Below are 19,367 nucleotides of genomic sequence, written 5' to 3' on the forward strand. Positions count from 1 at the left end.
TGTGTGACAGCAGTTTCTCACAAAACTATAAACTCAGAGGAAATGGAGATGGTGTTATGGCATCAATAAAGCACGCTGTTGCAGCAGTAAAGCATATATCACTGCTGGGGTAAAGTCAATCAATTTTCAAATATTTCATAAATAAAGATGTAGCCATAAACGAAATGACTAACATTAAATTTTGTTTGATAGAAGACAAAGAAGGGATCTGATGAAGACAGCACAATTTGCAGCACTACCCAAGATGCATTCATAATTAAATGTTTTTTTTCCTGAGTTGATAACTGGCTCAGACGTAAGAGTGAGAGAGTGTAAATATCAGGCCAAAAACAGGGATTTTTGAAAGTGTTAATATGACTTTTTACGATTCATGCTTTACATTAGCTGCTCTTTACTGATCACTGTGTGTGTGTGTGTGTGTGTGTGTGTGTGTGTGTGTGTGTGTGAGAGTGTCTTAGATGTGGGACTGTGGGGGTCCCAGTCTCCCCTCACCGAGTTTACACATAGTCACTGATCAAACAGCCTCAGTCATCAAACTCAACATCAAACCGTGGCATGGCTCAGAGAGACAACAGCGGCCCAGATTTACACCACACAAAGGAGCTACCACACACACACACACACACACACACACACACACACACACACACACACACTGGTAAAAAAGACAGACACACACACAATACCTGAGCATTTAGAGCAAGAGAAAAAAGAGTTAACTAAGAGACCACTACTCATGCTGATCCTTTTGTTTTACATTCAGACTGAATACAGAAATTTATCACAGTAACTAGTAAAAGGGATAAAAATGAGTGATGGAATTTATGGAGTGCTTCAGCTTCAGAACCATAGTTATGTTTTGCCTGCAGAAGCCTGCATGAGTCACATCTCATACTCAAACTGTGCAGTTTTGAATGTTAACATGGTCTTGAGTTAATAAATCTCAGTTTGAATACTGTATAAATGTGTAAAATATCCTTCACTGTTTGACTGACTCCAATGTTTCCCTACACTGGAAATTAAAATGCAGGATTAAATTGCCTACTTTTTTCCCTCAAAAGCCGCTCAGTGTTTGCCCTCCTTGCCTGTCCATCAATCTCTTCTTCTCCATCTCGGTTTCCATCCTGAGAGAGTTTGCTGCCAAATTAAAATGTAGCACCATTTGAGACAGACTGATCTGTCGGGCGTTTTAGACAGATTTCTACATTGTTCCCTGTGGCAACTTGAAAAATGATAATGAAAACTGCAGCTTAGAAAGTTTGAGCTTGAAAGAAGCATCTGAAAGGTCACTATCCACTTTCAGAGCGTTAACCCAGACTGAACAGAAAATAAACTTTAATTAACGGCAGCTAGTGGAATAGACATATTTCCTTTGCTTAAAATTCATCAGCATTTTGTCTAGTGGGTGGTGTGTATTTAAGCAGAAGGACACATTCCTAAGTGCTCTTTGTAGTCAGTCGGGGTCTAGGCTGATGTGTGATGTGAGAGCTGGGTTTGTCATTTACACAGTTTTAGACAGAGCTGCTATTTGTTCAAGGTTGCCAGATTTCACATCCTAGAGAAGGAGTATCCAACTGCTGAGATTATGGTTAAGTATATAGATTCCAAATTTGTGCTCTAACAATCAGCTTGCACAGGGGCTGAGATAATTGGACCAAGCAGCGATACAAAAATACACTTTCATGAATAACATTTGGCATAAATTGACTGAAACGGACTGTCAATCAATTCGCTGTTTGTCTGGAAGACCACCAAAATCACTGTAGCTGACAGTGAAGCGACGGCATCCAAAATGGAGGCTCCGCTTTGAATGCCGCCGTCGCCAGTCTCTGCCATGGCGAGTACGTGCCTCAGACTGGCAGCATGGCACATTTATGGGCATTCCCCATAAGGTGCCTTTCTGATTGATGGCACAGCCTCGTGCACCTCCCTCTCTTCACTCCTCAGTCCTGATTTATTCGTCTAGTCTCTGTGACTTGGCACTGGCATTGCCCACTACTTCTCGTGTGGAAACTCCCTGCGGGCACATTCACTATTATTTGGAGTCCCGATGGGCGAAAGCATCAGACAGAAACATACACGTACACATTCAGACAAACACACACACAAACATGCACACACACACACAGCAGCGTCTCATCTCACTCACACTGGGCCTGTGCTAGAGGGCAGGTGAGCCTCCCACTGCCTCCACTCTGAAAGGATCTCTCACCCAGAGGGCTCAGCTGCTTGGTGGGCCAGAGGGGTAAGCGGCTCTGTAAGCCTGCCAAGTGAGGAACTGGTCTGGGTATGCATGAGGCCAATCCTAGCACACACAAACACACACACACACGTGCAAGCTTACGCACGCACGCGCACACACACACACAGCCAGTCTGCATGAACCTTGCAGGCTTCTGCCTCTGCCAATCTGCAGTTTATGATTCTTGTCTGCCTGTCAGGATCTTCATAAAGAGATCAAACCAAGTGGTGAAGGAATCAACACATAAATAAGATTGATGCAAAGGGAGCACTTCATATTACTGTCTGACTGGGTCAAACTCATATACTTCATATATTAGGGAGTGTACAGGAAACAATTAATTATAAAAACCTACTGTATTTCACTGTGAAAATTAAACTGCCACACATATCTACAGTGTTTTAAATAAGCACCCAACCACGTGATCTTTTAAAATATTGTTGCCGCGCCTTTGTAACAACTGTTTACCCAGAACCATGAAATCAGGCAAATTACGATTCTGAAAACTGACACACGATGCATTGCATGTTACCAAAAATGTTATGGTCATATTCATAAACAACACAAACATTTCATCTCAAATAAGTAAAAAACATTTTAGAAACTATACAAAAGCATCAAAAAGGACTGAAAAAAAACACACACTCCAAAGTGTCTAACCTTATCAAACCTTTTTCATGTTTAAGACGTAATTATGCATTATTTTATTTCTTATTATGAATTATGAATTCTGTGTGCTTTTAGTTCAGTTTTAGTTATTTTACCTGTGTTTCTTGTATGATCAATGATTTTCCTTGCTCGTAATGTCGCTAGTCCAAGTAGCCTGTGAAATGAAAATGAGCAAACATGAGTTAAGAGATCACAAGAGTGGTAAGAAATACTAGAAAGCTAGAAACCTTATACTGGATTTCTCAACTTCACTCGGGCTTTGCAGAGGCCTAATTGTGTGGACTTGATGTAGTTTGAGCCACAGCATGAGTGAATGCCTACCATCTAGTGGCCAGTTTACAGAAACAGTCAGAAATGCCAGGAGAGACAATTCAACTGGTCGCATAACTTCCTTTAATAAACTGAACCAAGAATACACATATTACAAAATATTGTTTTTCCTTTTTACAGACACATGAAACCATCTTCTCCTTCCTTTCCTTTCCAAAGCAAAAAATGGAAACAGAACCACGGACCATTTTTTTTAAGCGTGTATCATTTTCTTTATGTAGAAAATAACTGCACCAAAAAAGAAAAAAAGAAAAAAAACTTTTGTTGCACAGGTTGGCAGGGAGGCGAGGGGCAGACATATCAGATGAGGCTTTCGGAGCTCACCAGGTAAAAGCTGGGAAAAGTCAGTTTCTGAGTGTGTATGTATGTTTCTAGGTTTATACTTCAACTAGCAGGGTAGCTTGTGTATTATGGAGCAGTCCATCAAAATGTAGTGATTTAATCCATATTTTAGACATTAACATGAGCACTACAGGCTTAGGTTTGTCACGACATAAAGGTTTGCTGTTTGTAAATGTAAGAAAATCTTTAGGTGGACTGAGAACCCGTTGCAGTTCAGCTGGGTTGATGACAGATGGAATATATCATGGAACAGCTTTAGGGTTAAAAAAAAAAAAAATGCAGTCCTGCAGATGTACACTGTCGGTGTCATCCAAAGCAGAAACTTAACCCAAAACTTCCCCACTAGGCCAAGATCATTCAGGGGTCGCAAGGGCCACAAAAAGGAGGCACAAGCTGAAAGCAGGAGAGCTAGCCAGCAAGTAAGGTTCAATGGGAAACTCAAGGTCCTCCAGTGTTCTTATCAGTGTGCTCACTGCCTCAAATCTAACCAAACACAGTCTTTTTTACCTTCATCTTATGTCACAGACATCACTCCATCACAGAGTGGAAGACAATGACTTGATTCCCCAAATCACTGATAACCTTATTAACAGTGGGCACTGCAGTGGACATGACAATCAATTATTTTAGGGGAGAAAAAGGAAATCACAGCTGCTTTCAAAGTTGAGTGTCAGCTGCATGGCACTCAATTTGGAAGCTAAACTTCATTCAAGTCAAGACCTTCAGTGGAGACAAAAAAGCAAGGGATTGCAGGTGGTGACTGTCTCTAACTGGATTGTCAGATCAACCCCAGGTCCAAACACTCCCACCAAAACAACACGACAACTTGTTCAGAGGGCAGTGATGTTCCCAACCATACCTGAAAAGGCCTTTAATCTCTTTCTTTCAGACATTCATTTTCAAAATCTTTGATTCAGCTTTCACTACCTGCTCACTCCCTCTGCCTTTCCCTTCAGGCCAGGATTGCTGCAGCCATCCATGATACCTGGGTCTATCTCATCTCATCGGGGGTCTGAGGGTCAGCGGGCAGCTCCGTGGGAAAAACGGAGATCCTGGTCCTTAGGGAACTGCGCTGCAGTGGTGGGAGCAGCAGTCACCAGTCCTGCTGGGGCCTCAGCTGCAGCTGAGGGTTTAGGCGGAGAGTCTGCAACCCAGGGTGGCGGGGGCTGTCCCCGGGCCATAGCGTCCACAGCCGGGGAGGGGTCCTTGCTGCGCTGAGAGGCCCCAGCTTCCGAGTCCTGCTGAGAGATGAGCTGGAGCAAGGCGGCTGCCACGGCAGGGCTGATGTCCTGGCCGGGTTGGGTTTCTGACCCAGCCTGCTGAGCGTTTCCAAGGAGAGGAGCTGACGGAGGTGGCCCTGGTGGAGAGGGTGGACGCTGCTCGCCAGATGGAGGCGCCTGGTTGGCACTGGCACTGGGCCGTTTCCTTTTCGACACTGCACCATCTGAAGAGGCCAAACAGGACAGAGGAAAACAAGTTAGGTACATAGGCATATCTATCATATGATGTTTAATGTCAACACATGGACTACCTTTAAATTCACCCTTAACCTAATTTGTCATAGTCTACATTTAACTTGCAATTAAGGGAAGTAAAAATGTATTTTTGCCCAACAGGCCGGACATGGAGTTACACAATGGTGACATTCCTACCTTCACCACAAGAGGGAGGGCAGAGCACTCTAAGTGCATCTTCACATGAAGTACAATTTAGTACAATTACATGGACTTACATTAATTAATCATCAGTATTGTTTCAATCAGTAGATTGTGTAAGTAATGAGCAATAAATGCCACAAACATTAAGACTTTAAAACATTACATCTAGCCTACAAAAAATATAAAACTGAGCCCCTATTCAGGTACAGTATATCTCAGTGTTGATAATGGGGAAAACACTGATTTTTAAATGACTGGTAATCACTGAGTTTGAGCATTTATTAAATATAGTACATTTTCACTGCTCTGATGCAATACTTAACCAGCCAAGAGTGCATCAATGTATGCACAACAGCTGCAGCTGCCTTAAATGAAAGGAAAAATGTGGGTAACTAAGTAAGATAACATTAGGAAGGTGCATACAGCTGGATAAACACAAAGGGTGACTTTTATAGGAGAATTTTAAGTATTACAAAGGGCGGGGCAAGATTACTCAACAAGGTGTTAGTCTTTTTTTTTTTTTTTCAAAACTACTGCGGGGCAAGACAAACTGAGGTTGCAGGGGTTTCAGAGGCCCTGGCAGGATAAATAACCAGAAGAAAACAGGACTGTTACCATTCCAGTGTCAGCAGCAGAGTGAACAGTTTTATTCAACTTGCTAATCACATTTTTGAACTAATATCTGAGTCAGAGTGAACAGTTGAAAAACAAAACAAAAAGAAAATGTGTGACAAACCAAAGTTAAAAGAAACACATGCAGGTGAGGTCTAAAGATTCAAAACATTTATTTTCACTTGATAATTTATTAGACTTTCTTCATAAAAAGGCTGACATTACAGACTGTTTAAAGCAACATCTTTTACTCTGAAGAATCCATGACACCTGCTTTTTGATGAGAATGAGGTGAGGAAGAAAAAACATGTGGAAATGGGACAGATACAGAAACAAAGACTGTGAGGAAACAAGGAAGAGGGAGAAACGTGGAAGGGAACAATACAGTGTGAACCTTTCTTTTCACTCATATGGATAATACTACACTTTCTTCTGGTTTATTGAGTACACCAGTGAGAGATGTCCATGTGCACCAAACCTTTGACTGGTTACCAGGGTCACATGAAGACAAACACCAGACAGACATTTTGCCGGGTTTTTCTTTCAGCGTGTTTTAGTATGTCAGGTGGTAAAAGGGACAGTGGTGAGTTCTTTTTAGGAATGTTGGGGATAAAGGAAGGGGAGGGAAATGCATAATAAATCTACGAGTCCAATTCATGTGGTTAATTTTTCATTTTTCTGACTTCATCAAGTAATCTAAAATAGAATTAATATGATAAAGTATATAGGAATCTTGAGTGCCAAACTCAGCTTCTGTTTGTTCTCAGCCCCGCTCTCCTCATTCTTGCTGTCCTCAGTGATTTCCACCTGACCCTGGTTCCCCCTTTTTCCTACCCTCTAAAGACTAAACCCAGACTTGCCCTTGCGATCAGTAGTAGAGGCGGACGAACCGCGCGTTAGTGCCTCCTCTGATTGGACGCCATTGCTCTCATCGCCTTCCTCCTCGGTTTGAGGCTTGATGATGTGACCCAAAATGAGAGCCAGCAGGCTGGCCTGGTCCTCGTGGCTGAGCGGCGGTTCTCCGGATGTCGGCGAGAGCTCCTGGGGTTCAGGGGGCGGCTCTGGCGGCTGGGACCTGGCAGCAGGCTGGGCCTGGTCCTCTTGAGCCCCCTGGTGGTCAGAGGCCTCACTGAGGGCAGACAACGACTGGCTGAGTGTCTCTGGATTGGAGAGGTTGAGGAGCTGGGCTACCTGGGGCAGGCTGAGGTCCGTCTGTCCCTGGAGGAGGTTCAGCAGCACAGCCAACTCTGTCTGGTTCAACTGCTCTGCAACAGCTCCCAGGCCTGAACACATACATTCACACAGCCAATATATAAAGTCTGTGGTTTACGCAAGCTTAAGACATTTTCATGTTTTATTCTACAACACAAAGTACAGCAGTAAATACCTCACTTGTGATATTTTTTTCAGCTTTTACATGTCTCAAAAAAGGTGGTTTCTAAAAAGTGGTGAAATGAGACTACAGAGGTTGTTGGGGACGTAAAACGTCATTATGCTGAATACAGAAACCGATCTACTCACCAGTCTGCCTTTACAGCCTCATTGTGATTATGCCTTACAAACTTTTTAAGAGGGAAGGCTTTTGTAGAGGAGGTACGCGCGCTAAATCAAATTACCAGTCAGAGGTTTAGTGGTTGTGATGTTTAAGTCATGCAACGGTGGTGTAGTTTGTTTCTAACCTAACATTAGCTTTTTACTATTTTAGCTTCAAAAATCATAAGTGGTGTTCATTTGTGAAAAATATCATGTAGGAACATGTAGGAATCATAAACTTCTGTTTGTCACAAAAAAAACCATAATTTCTGTCATGGAAAAATCCCATTTGTTTTCTGATGAGGTAACCAGGGTGATGTTAATTTCCAGATTGGCCTATAAAAATACATCATCCCTGCAACTGTATGATGGGTTGCCCCCATTGTTTAGAGGTTAGGATGTCGAGTATGAACCACAACCTTTCCAGTTCAAATCCAGCCAGGAGCCTTTGTTCTATGTCAATCCTCATTACTCTTCCCTTCATTTCCTGTCATCTCTCTACTCTTGCTCTCTAATAAAATGCCCAAAAAAGCAGAATATACAATTGTATCTCAAGCATATATGTTTTTTCCCTGTTAAAATACTTGTGCAAGGTATCTGTTACCTGACAACTCACTCTCTAAGTTGGCTGTGGAGGGTGGTTTTCCTGGCGGAGGCGGCGGGGCTCCAGCTGGGCTGGTCTGGGGCCGACTGTTCTCTCCGCTGGAGGTCCCGGTCGCATCTTTACGGGGCACTTTGGGCACAGGCACATCTTCGGGAAGCCCGCTCTGACGTGCACGCCTTCTCTTCTTACTCCACAGCTCATGGCAATCCTGATGGTGAGGAAGACTGAGGACAGAGTGGGCAGAATTGTTTTTATATACATACCATTTATTAATCAAACAACTGCAGAAATGACATATATAAGCAACAGTATTAATTTGTGTGCATTTTAAATATTTTTACACTATCTTCAAATCTCATATATACATATATCCAATACTATACAGATTAATAAAAGTCAGTATGTTATTTTTATGTGCTCTAGCATGTAGTTGTGATATTCTGATAATGTGAAGACAGGGGCCATGAGCTACTGACTCTGGTGGCGGCATCTTGCTGGGCTCCACGTCACACAGGAAGTCACTGTTGAGAGCCTGCTCTGATGTGCAGCGCCGTGCAGGGTCAAGGGTCAGCATTCGGTCCAGCAGGTCCAGGGCAGGAGTAGGTAAACTGTGCACAAGGGGAGAAATTGTTTAGCTGCAGAAACAGACAAAGAGTTGATCACAGCTACTCTGGGTAAGCGCAGCATGGCAACATACAAGGCAAACTCCTCCCGTAGTTGCCGCCTGTACTGCTTCTTGGGTTTCATGGTGTTGAAGAGGGGAAGTTTGATGACATCAGGCCAGACTGCCGGACAGGGACTCCCACACAGACGGCTGACGGAAAGGACAGAGATATGGGGTCACTGGTTAAGTAGTAGGGGTGTGACAGCTGCAACAGAAGTTATTACTTGAGATGTTGTGTTCAGGGAAGGGCAGCCTACCTGATGAGCTCCAGCTGTAGAAGTTCCTGGTTAGCCTGGAAGATGGGCTTCTTTTTAAAGAGTTCTCCTAAAATACACCTGATCCATGACAGATAATGGGTAGGGGTAATAAGAAAATGTACATTCCAAGCAATAAAAATATTACAATAAAAATTGTATAGCAGGAAATTTAAAAATAAGTTTAAAACACAATTATTCAAAGTGCAAATGTCTGCCTGAATCTCAGTCAGCGGAGATCGAATTTTCAGTAGACAAAGAGTGCATATAAACACAAAAGAGGAGTGTAGAAATGTGAGGGTATTGCAAATGTTAAGTGTTGATTTTCATCCTTATTATTTCTTACATACTGCTAAAACACAACAACAAACATTTTGCATAAAACTTCCTCTGCTGTAAACAAAGTTAAAATTTGGCAGCACAGCACACAGGTAAAAAGAACCAACTATATCATGCCTGACTGCGCTGAATTGCCTCTTGGCACTCACAGTGCATCAGGATTAAAAAAGTAACAAACTCAGTGTGCTGCAAACATCCAGCTTGCTAAAAATGATGCCAACACTCTTGCCTACATTGCAGACAGAAAGATATTTTCAATGCATCTGCTATTTATTTCTTATCCTCGCTTCCATAAAAAAATATCACCACCTAGAGTCATGTAATGAAAGTTGCTTCACCTGACTAAAAATATAATAAAAAAATATGTATCCATATAAATCTATTGTTGCCTGACTTATCAACTGGCAAACAATCCATAGGCTTAAAGACTACTTATGCTTGAGTTCATGACACACAGGTGTGCTTCACTGTCATACTCACCCACAGCTCCAAACATCAATGGCTGGAGAGTACCTCTCCTCTCCCAGCAGCAGTTCAGGAGGGCGGTACCATAGTGTGATTACTTTATTAGTGTACGGCCGACTGAGGGTGAGGAGAGGAGGGGGACAGTGAGACTCAGCATACATTCACAGAGCATTTATGCCCCTCAAGCACCCAACACGAAAATCTCAACTTTAACTAATGAAGTCTCTCTGAAGGAGAGACAGCACCACCTAGTGGGCAGAAAACCTAAGCTCATGATGAGGTGTAATTATTGCTTCAATCATCATAAACACTTTTAATCATATATTAAAATCAGATCTGATATTCACTATGAAGACTCAAGCTGATGAGGTCTCCTTATACTGCATATATTCACAAATAAGTACAAAGATGGTCAACACTCTTACCTTTCCTCTGAATTGTAAAGCCGAGCCAAACCAAAGTCAGCCAGTTTGATCTGACCTCTGAACAAAGATAATAAAAACCAGAGATTAGGAGCAACCCCACCATTTCTCACCAAGCATGAGAACAGGTTATTTTAAATAAGTAGTTTTTATTTAGACAACACAAAATTATAAAACCTGTTATTACTAGGAGATAATCATTGTCTGATTCAGGTTACTAAGCCCTGATACCACAATCAGTTCACTAAAACTCTAACTGATAGAAAAATGTTGTGTAAGGAAAGTAGAGAAGGTAAACGCCAAAACAATACAGTGTCTGGTCCACTCAGTTATATAATGCAAATGTCCAAACTCCAAGTGTCTGTTTACTGTTGTTTGTACAGTGCAGTTGCACAGTGGGACAGGAACTGCAAAAAAAGTCCACTGTGGCTCCAAATGCTCCATTAAGCAGCAAAACACACATTGTTTTTCTTTTTTTTTTATTAGCATCTTAGCTTTTGCAGCTCGTTTACTCATGCATCCTGTAATGTTTGCAGATTGGATGCAGAGTTGTACTAAGCAACCATCTGTGAGAACTCGCCGTACTCCTTTCATTGCTGTTATTTGAGGCGCTCGATTAAATTAGTAGCACTGTCATTAGCTTTGCTGCTGACGCACATCAAAACAATTGCAATCTGATCATTAAAGTTGGTGTTCGCTTGTTTACCGTATTTACTGACTGCAGCTGCATTTAAACTGTCTGCAGAAATGTTCATATTCAAAGTTGCTGAGGTGGAAAATGTTCCTTCAAAGCTGGTATTTGGAATGTCAATTTGCATGAGTGGAGTAGAGGTGCAAAAGTAAACAAACACACAAAGTAGATCAAACAACCTGTGGGAAATGATGAGACATTTTCTACAGCAAACGCACCACAATGCATTCTCCTCATGAAGCACATTACTTTATTTTACTCTTGTTGTCCATGTTCCTTACCTGTTGTTGAGCAGAATGTTGGAGCATTTGATGTCTCTGTGCAGGAAGTTGTTCTTGTGGCAGTAGTCCAGGCCTTCCATCAGCTGGCGCATGAAGCTGCGGATGTGCTCATGGGAGAACTGGACCAGGCCTGACTCCAGCAGGCCCATCAGGTCGTGGTCCATGTACTCAAACACCAGGTAGAAAGCACCTAAATCAGAGGGAAGATGTGTTCAGAACTCAGAAACACAATTGTACACACAGGGTTGCTATGTACTTTGACCAGCTCAGAAAGTTTAACCTTAATTCACATTTTCTTCAGAGTACTCTACAGTGGTTTTACTGAGGTTATTGACCTGTCACAGCTACAGTATTAATGTGATGTAAACTTAAGTTCAATTAAAAGGGTAAATCACATTAAGCAGAAAACCTATGCAGCACTGCAGCCACAGTGATTTCATCTGCTGCCAAAACCAACTGCAATAATCATATTCGTCCTAGTTTTTATATAAACTATATTAGCATATGCTATTAAGAGTAAGCTGAATAATTTTAAAAAAATCTTTACATCTTTCCTGCTTTTCTCTGTAAGACAGAAGGGCTCAACTTCTACCATCATTAATGTTTTATGACACTGCAAAATATATTTACATCTCACATACACGCTCAAATTCATTTCAGTTAGTTGCTCAGGTTTACTCTATTTTCAACTGTTCATGAATGTAACACTTTTTTGTTTCAACATACCAAAACACGTAGAAGTTTCATGTAGAATTCCCCATATAATGTGTACTATCAAATTAACAATAGTAAAAAAAAAATTGCGGGCAGCAACATGTAGGGTAGAGATGCACAAGGCACAGCAGTCATGTTTGTGGCTTTAACAACTGTAAAGTATTAGTTCTTTTGTCATTCAATCACTTTAATGTAATCATTCATCCTGTGGTTATAGCTGCAGCCCTGAGCTATGTGCACAACAGCAGTGGAAGAAGGTCCACACCATGACGGCTCTTCTTTCAGACATGTCACAGTTCTGGCTACAACTGAATAAGTGTTGTCACAGCTGGTGTTTCAGTTTTGACAGCTGATGGAAAACGTTTCCTGTGTGTCACAGATTATAGCTAGAGGTACAACATGCCTGAGTGTCTCAGAGAGACAGCAGTGGAAGCAGCAGCTTCTGTTCCATAGGCTTACTATAATTTTTACATATTACCCTTGCAGATAATTTCCAACCTTCTTACCTTTGTCCTTTTTAAAGTCAAGTGCATCCTGCTTGTCTGTGACAATCTCCTTCATGTTGACAACGCTGCGGTGTTTGAGCTGCCGCAAGATCTTGATCTCTCTGATGGCTGTGATTGGGAATCCCTCCTTTTCATTGTCTAAACGCACTTTCTTCAGCGCTACCAGCTCACCTGCACATTTAGAGAGCCAGTCAAATTAATAATTTAAAATATTCAAATATAAAACACATGTAAGTAGTGTAGTGACTAAATTCCAGATAATATTCCCTTACCAGTGTCTTTGTCCTTGGCCTTGTACACTTGGCCATAGGTGCCTTCCCCTATAATGCCAATTATGTCGAATTTATCTACACAGCGTTTGCCCCAGTCACTCTGGGTGTGTTTGCGCTCACCATATCGTGGGCAGCAAATCCTGGAAACCATCAACAAGAAAACCAGATTAGACTTAATGTGATTAACATAGAGGAGATTGGAAGTGGCTTGAGCAATACAAGAAACTGACTTTGGTCTCTTCTTAAGGGCTGGCTGGGGTAGCTGAGGAGCCTGGCGGATGGGAGACTGCGGGGGTGAGGAGTCGCCTCCAGCTAAGGTGGGCGGTAAAGGAAGGTCAATGAGTGACGGCCGGCTGCGAACTTCCTTCTCCTTCCTAGATGGCCTCTGAGGAGGGGTGGACTTCTTTGGACTAACAGTGCAAAATATAAAAGACAGAAGTATAATTGCGAGAGAAAGAGGAGAAGCAGAAGTAAAATATGTACTTAAAAAGGTGCACTCCTTGATTGTGTCCCCCAGGATCAACATACTATCGTCCAGCTCACTGTTTGTGGTAAAACAACTTAGCAGGGAAAACCATGCAACTCTAGGGGTAGGGCAGAGAAGAGTGTGAACCTTGGAGCTTGAATTCACAGGAGCTGTGTGCGGGTGATAGATAATCAATGTAATAGACACGCTGACAGAGTTATCTACATTGCTCATTTACCAGACTTCTCCAAAGTAGATTCAAAGTTATCAGATGTCTTTTACTCTCTTTAGTCATGTTGGCCATAGGGCTTTGCCACACAGGAGTTGAGGTACAGTAAGCACAAAGGAAAATTAGTGCCAATCACAGAATATAAGCAATATTAAACTCTTTTGAAATGTCTGATACACCATCATCATTCATTCTTGTACAAGAACTTAAATTAAATCCCAAATATGGCAGAAAAGTGAATGCTACTTTGTGCGCCACAGTCACACAAACAAAACAAAAAAAGTGTGTTTTTTCCTTCTGTTTTCAACCAGTACAGGGAACTGAAGACACAAAATAAGTGAACTTCTTTGATCGAGATGTGTGTTGTTATGTTTTTGTAGCATGACAGAGATCACAACTAAAAATGTCAGAAATAGTTACAATAGCTTAAAGTGATGTCATGAGACAGCTCTATTTCTTTCTTGGCATTAATGAATACTACAAAAACACAATGATTTAAGTAGTGTACGTAATGATGCATGCACTTGTACTGTTGGCTAGCAAATGTGGTGCTATTTTTAGAGTGTGCATTCAAGTTTTATGTGACTCTTTCTCCTTACATGAGATCACCATGTGTGGAGACCAGTGTGCACTGTGAGTCATACTGTATGTGTGTGTGCTAGCTGGGGGTCCTCACCTGTCCTGAGTGTTTCCCAGCAGTAAAGGCGGCAAAGGCAGGGGGGGCAGAGTCGACGTCTTGTGGAGTGGGGTCTGGCGGACGGGGCTGCACGTGGGAACTGGAGCTGGAGCTGTAGTTGGAGCTGGCGATTTGGCCTGGGATGTGTTGGAGGGTGCAGGAGGCTGAATACTTGTCTCTGCCTGAGGTGGTGGTGGTGGTATCTGGGTAGCTGAACTACATGGCACAGGAGGAGAGGGCTGAGGCAGAGGTGGTGCAGGAGAGGAGGTGGAAGAAGAGGGAAGAGGAGCCATAAGTTGATCTTCACTGCTGGGAACATCTTGGGGTAACTGCGCAGGCGGTGGGGGCTGAGGATCTACTGCTGCCGTCGAGTCTCTGTCTAGCTGCGGAGCCTCAGCTTTAGCGGGCCGCGAGGAGGACGAGGAGCCTGCAGATTTCCGTGCTGGCGGAGGAGGGGAAGCACCACCACTGGCACGAGCAGCCGCCTCAGCAGCCTGACGTTCCTTCTTCCTGCGGCTCAGCTCTGCTCCTAGGCTGGAGTTAAGTGGCAGGCGGGAGGAGGGAGGGGAGCGGCTAGCCGGCCGGCTGCTGTGAGAACTGGCCCCTGCTCCAGCTGAGGACGTATGCCTCTTAGTACGGGAACGAGAGGAGGAGCGACGAGAAGAAGAGTAGTGCAGGGGGGAGCGACTCCTGGAGCGGCCTGAGCGTCTAAATAAAACAAATACATTTTTTTATGTCTCAAACAATTGCATAAACATTTTAGATTCTACTGCATCTTCCTGAAATCAGAACAAGATAAAAATGTGTTGCTTGCTTTCTGAAAAAGTATAAAGAAGGAACAGAATGGGTTGTCAGCTCAAACAACCTCTTCCATCACAAGATAAAATCACATCAGGATGAAAACAAAACCATTTGGGCCTTTTGATCTGGAAAGTAATATAGACATACAGTAAATGAGCTAACGGCGAAACAACTGTTGCTCTCAAAACTGAAGGACAGATTGGATAGAAAAAACTTTACAGTTTGTTCCTTGTCTCATTTCCTAGTTTACATTTGCTTTGAGTCTATTCCAGACACAGACATATGCCACTGTTTTCCTCAAAATAAACAAGAAAAACTAAGCAGAAAAGTTAATTAAGAACATTTAAGCAATTTTGAAGACGTCTCCAGACTTCTTTGATTATTCTGCTGGTACAATTAATTATCTGTCAGCTGTACAGTAAAAGTCTAACATGCAGCTCTATTCCTTTAAGTAAATCTGGCAGCTGGAAATGATGACAGGCTTTGTATAATGTGGGGGAATATTAACATAGTGTTACACATGATAATCCAACACATCTTATCATCTATTATAAAATGTTAAGTGTTCTTACCAGCAGATGCCAGGTTTTTTAAAGCTGCCTTGAATTTGCTTTTGAAGAGAAAAGAGGCTTTTATCTACAGTACAACTTAAGTGCAATCATATCAAAAGTCTCTCATGAGTACATGAAAGGCATAGACCACGGTTGCTTTGTCCAAACCTCCTCAGTGTAACCAATGTTCATGGATTAGTAACATTTTGCACTGCAAGAAAAAATACCTGTCTCCTGCCTGTTTTGACACTGCCTCCATTCCTTTCATTTTCTCACCCTTTAGGCTTTGGTCTATGAGTTGTGAGCAAAACTTCCACATGGAAAGCTTATATTTGATCTTGACTCTTTCAGACAGCTTCCTTCTAACAGTAGGTAGTTTGCTGGAGGAAGAAGGGCTCTGCATGTTCAACAGGTGTTCATGATTTTAATCTTATAACGCAGGTTACTCGTGTTTGTTTAATAAGTAGTGATCCAGATGATAAAACGTCAATATTTTGACTCAGGACTATGCAAAAATTTTACAAGATATAGCTTGCTAGGTAAATTGATTTTCTGCTCCATTAAACACTCAACATGGCTTCTGATATTCTACTGTGTATGTGTGTGTCTGAGTGTGGGTGTAAGCTGTCCAACTTTTCAGAGCATATTCCCCTAAGGGTTTTTTCAAGAATTTAAGAGTGCAGCATATACTCACCGAGACATGGGGCTGGTGCTAGAGGACCTGCGGGTACCATAAGGGCTGATGGAGCGTCTCCTTGAGTAGGGGCTGCTGTCCCTCTCATAGCTGGAAGACCTGTGTCTGCTGCCATAGGGGCTGTCTGATCTTTGTCTGCTGTGGCGAGACATATCCCCATATGGACTGGGGCTTTGCTGGGCTACCCTCCGCCTGGAGTAGCTGTCATCTCCTTGCTGCCCATACCCACCGCCCAGTGGACTCTCACTGCCAGCCCCTCTCCTGGGACTGGGTGACAGAGCAGAGGTGGTGCCCTTCCTGCGAGGGCTACCCCTAACCGAAGACTTGCCCTTAGGACTTGACTTGTGGCTCTTAGAGGACTTGCGGTGGCTCCTCTCTGCCCGGCTCCTCTGGGAGGAGGTGCGGCTGCCCTCCCCTCGGCCTTCTCTCCTCTGCTGCCTGTCTTTGCGAGTCTTCCCTGAGCGGCTGCTCTCCTTGCTGCGAGATGAAGATGTGGAGGAAGTAGTGCTACCTACACTGGCTGCAGGCTGTACCTGGGAGGAGAGCATCAGCTCCCCACGTTTAGAGTCACCCTCTGGCTGGACCTGGCGTTTGGATGAGGAGCCTGATGGGGCAGCTTTCTCCTTGCTCTTCCCAGAACTCCCTTTCTCGCGGTCTTTGCTGCTCTTTTTCTTGTACCCACGTTCTCCATTCCCAGGTTCTGTGATTTTATTAGGGTCCTTGGGTTTTTTTCGGGAGTGTCTGTGCCCCCTGTTCTCTCTACCGCCACCTTCTCTTCCGATATCGTCCCTATCATAGTCTGGAGAGGGCTCCAGTCGGTCACCGCCCCCCCTCTCAGAAGGCCTGGAGGACGGTGGGTCCGAGAAAGTGTCCGAGTCGGAGCTGATATCATCGTACTCAACCAGAGGCTTCACCGTATTGACACCAGGAGGCGCCGTATCGCCGAGGGTAAAATCTTCGGGTCCCAGTGCCACCGAGTATTCCCGATTATGTTTGTTTGATTTATGCCGTTTGCGTTTAGAAGAGGACATTGAAGACTTTAACTGCACCTTGCCGTCCTTGCTCGTCATGTCTCCCGCAGAGGTATGAGTCGGGGCCTGGGTCTGGTGTGGCACACCGCTAATGCTAGATTCCGGCTTCCTCTTGGTCCCATGGTGTCGGTCCGACCCAGGCATCCCTCACGCCGGCGTCGGTGCCTCTCCTGCGACTGGGCCTCGGTGGTCCAGGCAATTCATTCACAGGAGAACAGACGCTACTCCAAATGCCAAAACAAAAAGTGTTACTAAGCAGAATCAGGGCAAGAAAATACACAAAATAAACACACCAGGCCGCTCGCGTCCAGTCCTCCTCAACGCCAGTTCATTCCATTGAGATCGCCAGCATAGTTCGTCAAAGCAGAAAAATGCCACCGCGGTTTTCCAGTGCTGTAGAGTTTGTACTTTAAATTAGTCAGTGAATGAAAAAGATCCCAACCAAACATCGGAGCATTGTGGTGTCGTCTCCGTCTCAATTTAGCTAGCACCGCTAGCTAATGCTCGGCAGCTAGCGAGCTGACTCGTAAAAAAAGAAAAAAGTCCCTTTGTGAAAGCTGTCCTTGTCCGGTGCCAAGTTAAGTAAAGGTGTTTTTATCCCACAGAATTACGGTCTTAGCATTCAGAAACAAGGAAGTGCCTTCATTAAAAGACGCTCGAACAAAATGAAAACTTGACCCGGTTGGTACTGTTTACATGTTCCCTTTAATGTAAGTTTTATCCCCTATAAATTCAATATTGATTAGAAATTATAATATTATCGTGTGCAGTAGATGTTCCAGTTTATTATCAATGGCTCTGGGAATCAACCAGGCCTATATTTAGGGCGATGCTAGTGGATTTAATATCACCCACAGCCCTATCTGAAGGAGACTACAAACGCCATTGTGGCTCCTGTGACTAGCAACTTCTGCGCACGGCGGAATGAACCGGAAGCCGGAGCGCTGTCAATCTCGGACGTATCACAGCAACGACCTATCACGACAAAGAGCCCGCCTACTGTATTCGTGGTGGCGCGACTGCGACGCAAAATGTAGGGGGAGAGATTTATAAATACGAGCAAGTGAAACATTTGTTTAACATGTCAAGTAATAGCGGATGACACGGTTGGTTTGATTTAAATCACACAGCATTTGGCTCACAGGAAAAGAAAGAAAATATGGTGAGTTTTATTTTTTAAGTAAGAAGGATGTAGCAATAAAGGAGGCGATATTTATGCAGGCAAGGTCGGATTGCAAACAGGCAAAACGGACTACTGTCTCAAGGCCCCAGAGCTACAGGGGCCCCAAAAATTATACACCAGGTGTACTGGAACTTAACTGATTTGTGCTTATGTAATTGAGAATACCTTTAGGGCCATGCAACAGTAAATCACATGATAAGGGACTTTACTGCTTACAAAATAATCTTAAGGACCCCCGTATCAGTTTTGTTTGGTATTATAACTTTCCTTATCTCGCTGGATATTCCAAAAATAGTGTGTTTAATTTACTCCACAGTATATTACAGCATATAAAGCACAGTAAACTATACACATTTCGCAGAGGAGTGGGAGGAGTGAGGGGTTAATAGGGGTCATGAATATAAACCCACAGCAGGTTAATGCAGCTATATATGGAGGCCTGTATTGCATGAGGAACTGCTTATTAAGTGACAAAAACATCTGTTAGATCAGTCTCAAATCTGTTGGGTCTAATGGAAAACAGTTGAGACAGACTGAGCGTTACTATAAAAAAAATACTAAGATGTTACATTTGAAATACATGTACAGTTCTGTGCTACAGTTTTAGGCATTAATATTTTTTATTTATCTATCTATCTATATACTTAACTTAAAGTGTAATAAACAGAATAAAACTATCAAATCACTCCTGCAATCTTCAAGGACATTTGCACACAATTTTTCATGGTATTAGGCAGGTAGCTTGTTCCAAGCATCTTGGAGAACTTGCCACAGTTCTTCAGTGGATTCAGACTGTCTCATTGTCTTCTGTCCCTGGAAGCTTAAGAAGCTTAAGTTGTTACTATAAAGAATGAATCCCATAAAGTTAGCACATGTTAAAACATTGATTAATTGAACAAAGACTATACAATAGCCAGCTAGAATATGGAATAATCAAAAGCCTCTTCATCAGAACTCACCACATACCTCATAAAATTCAAGGTAATACAATTATAACTGAAGTCAAACTTCAATTCAGGTCATATGTAACTAAGTCCCCATGCCTGTAGTGCTGATTTGTTCAGTAACACTTGGGCTCTACATTATATTACATAGACAAAAGCTATAGGCATCTCACTGTGTGCACTGAACTCCCAAA

The 19,367-nt window shown here is 43.0% G+C and overlaps 1 protein-coding gene across 9 annotated transcripts in view; it reads right to left on the reverse strand.

The window, feature by feature from the left end:
- The window catches only part of cdk12 (cyclin-dependent kinase 12), a 50,262-nt gene extending 32,280 nt beyond the window's left edge, over positions 1-17,982 (reverse strand). For 5 of the 9 annotated variants that reach the window (XR_007814163.1, XR_007814164.1, XR_007814165.1 and 2 more), the window contains exons 1-15: positions 16,016-17,982; positions 13,970-14,677; positions 12,829-13,008; positions 12,599-12,738; positions 12,327-12,497; positions 11,107-11,296; positions 10,138-10,194; positions 9,728-9,829; positions 8,912-8,989; positions 8,688-8,804; positions 8,467-8,598; positions 7,991-8,214; positions 6,714-7,136; positions 4,511-5,027; positions 3,007-3,065 (exon numbers count right to left, since the gene is read on the reverse strand). Coding sequence is in view for 1 of the 9 variants with exons in the window: in XM_018660555.2 (XP_018516071.1) it covers positions 4,603-5,027; positions 6,714-7,136; positions 7,991-8,214; positions 8,467-8,598; positions 8,688-8,804; positions 8,912-8,989; positions 9,728-9,829; positions 10,138-10,194; positions 11,107-11,296; positions 12,327-12,497; positions 12,599-12,738; positions 12,829-13,008; positions 13,970-14,677; positions 16,016-17,190 (4,122 nt within the window). In the remaining 8 variants the exon portion in view is untranslated. Of the gene's footprint in view, positions 1-2,894; positions 3,066-3,281; positions 5,028-6,713; positions 7,137-7,990; positions 8,215-8,466; positions 8,599-8,687; positions 8,805-8,911; positions 8,990-9,727; positions 9,830-10,137; positions 10,195-11,106; positions 11,297-12,326; positions 12,498-12,598; positions 12,739-12,828; positions 13,009-13,969; positions 14,678-16,015 lie in introns of those variants that run through there. The other 4 variants (XR_007814167.1, XR_007814166.1, XR_001959272.2 and 1 more) reach the window with 4 other exon arrangements.
- Positions 17,983-19,367: the final 1,385 nt, after the last annotated feature.

Source organism: Lates calcarifer, linkage group LG11 (genome assembly GCF_001640805.2).
Source record: "Lates calcarifer isolate ASB-BC8 linkage group LG11, TLL_Latcal_v3, whole genome shotgun sequence".
NCBI lineage: Eukaryota > Metazoa > Chordata > Actinopteri > Centropomidae > Lates > Lates calcarifer.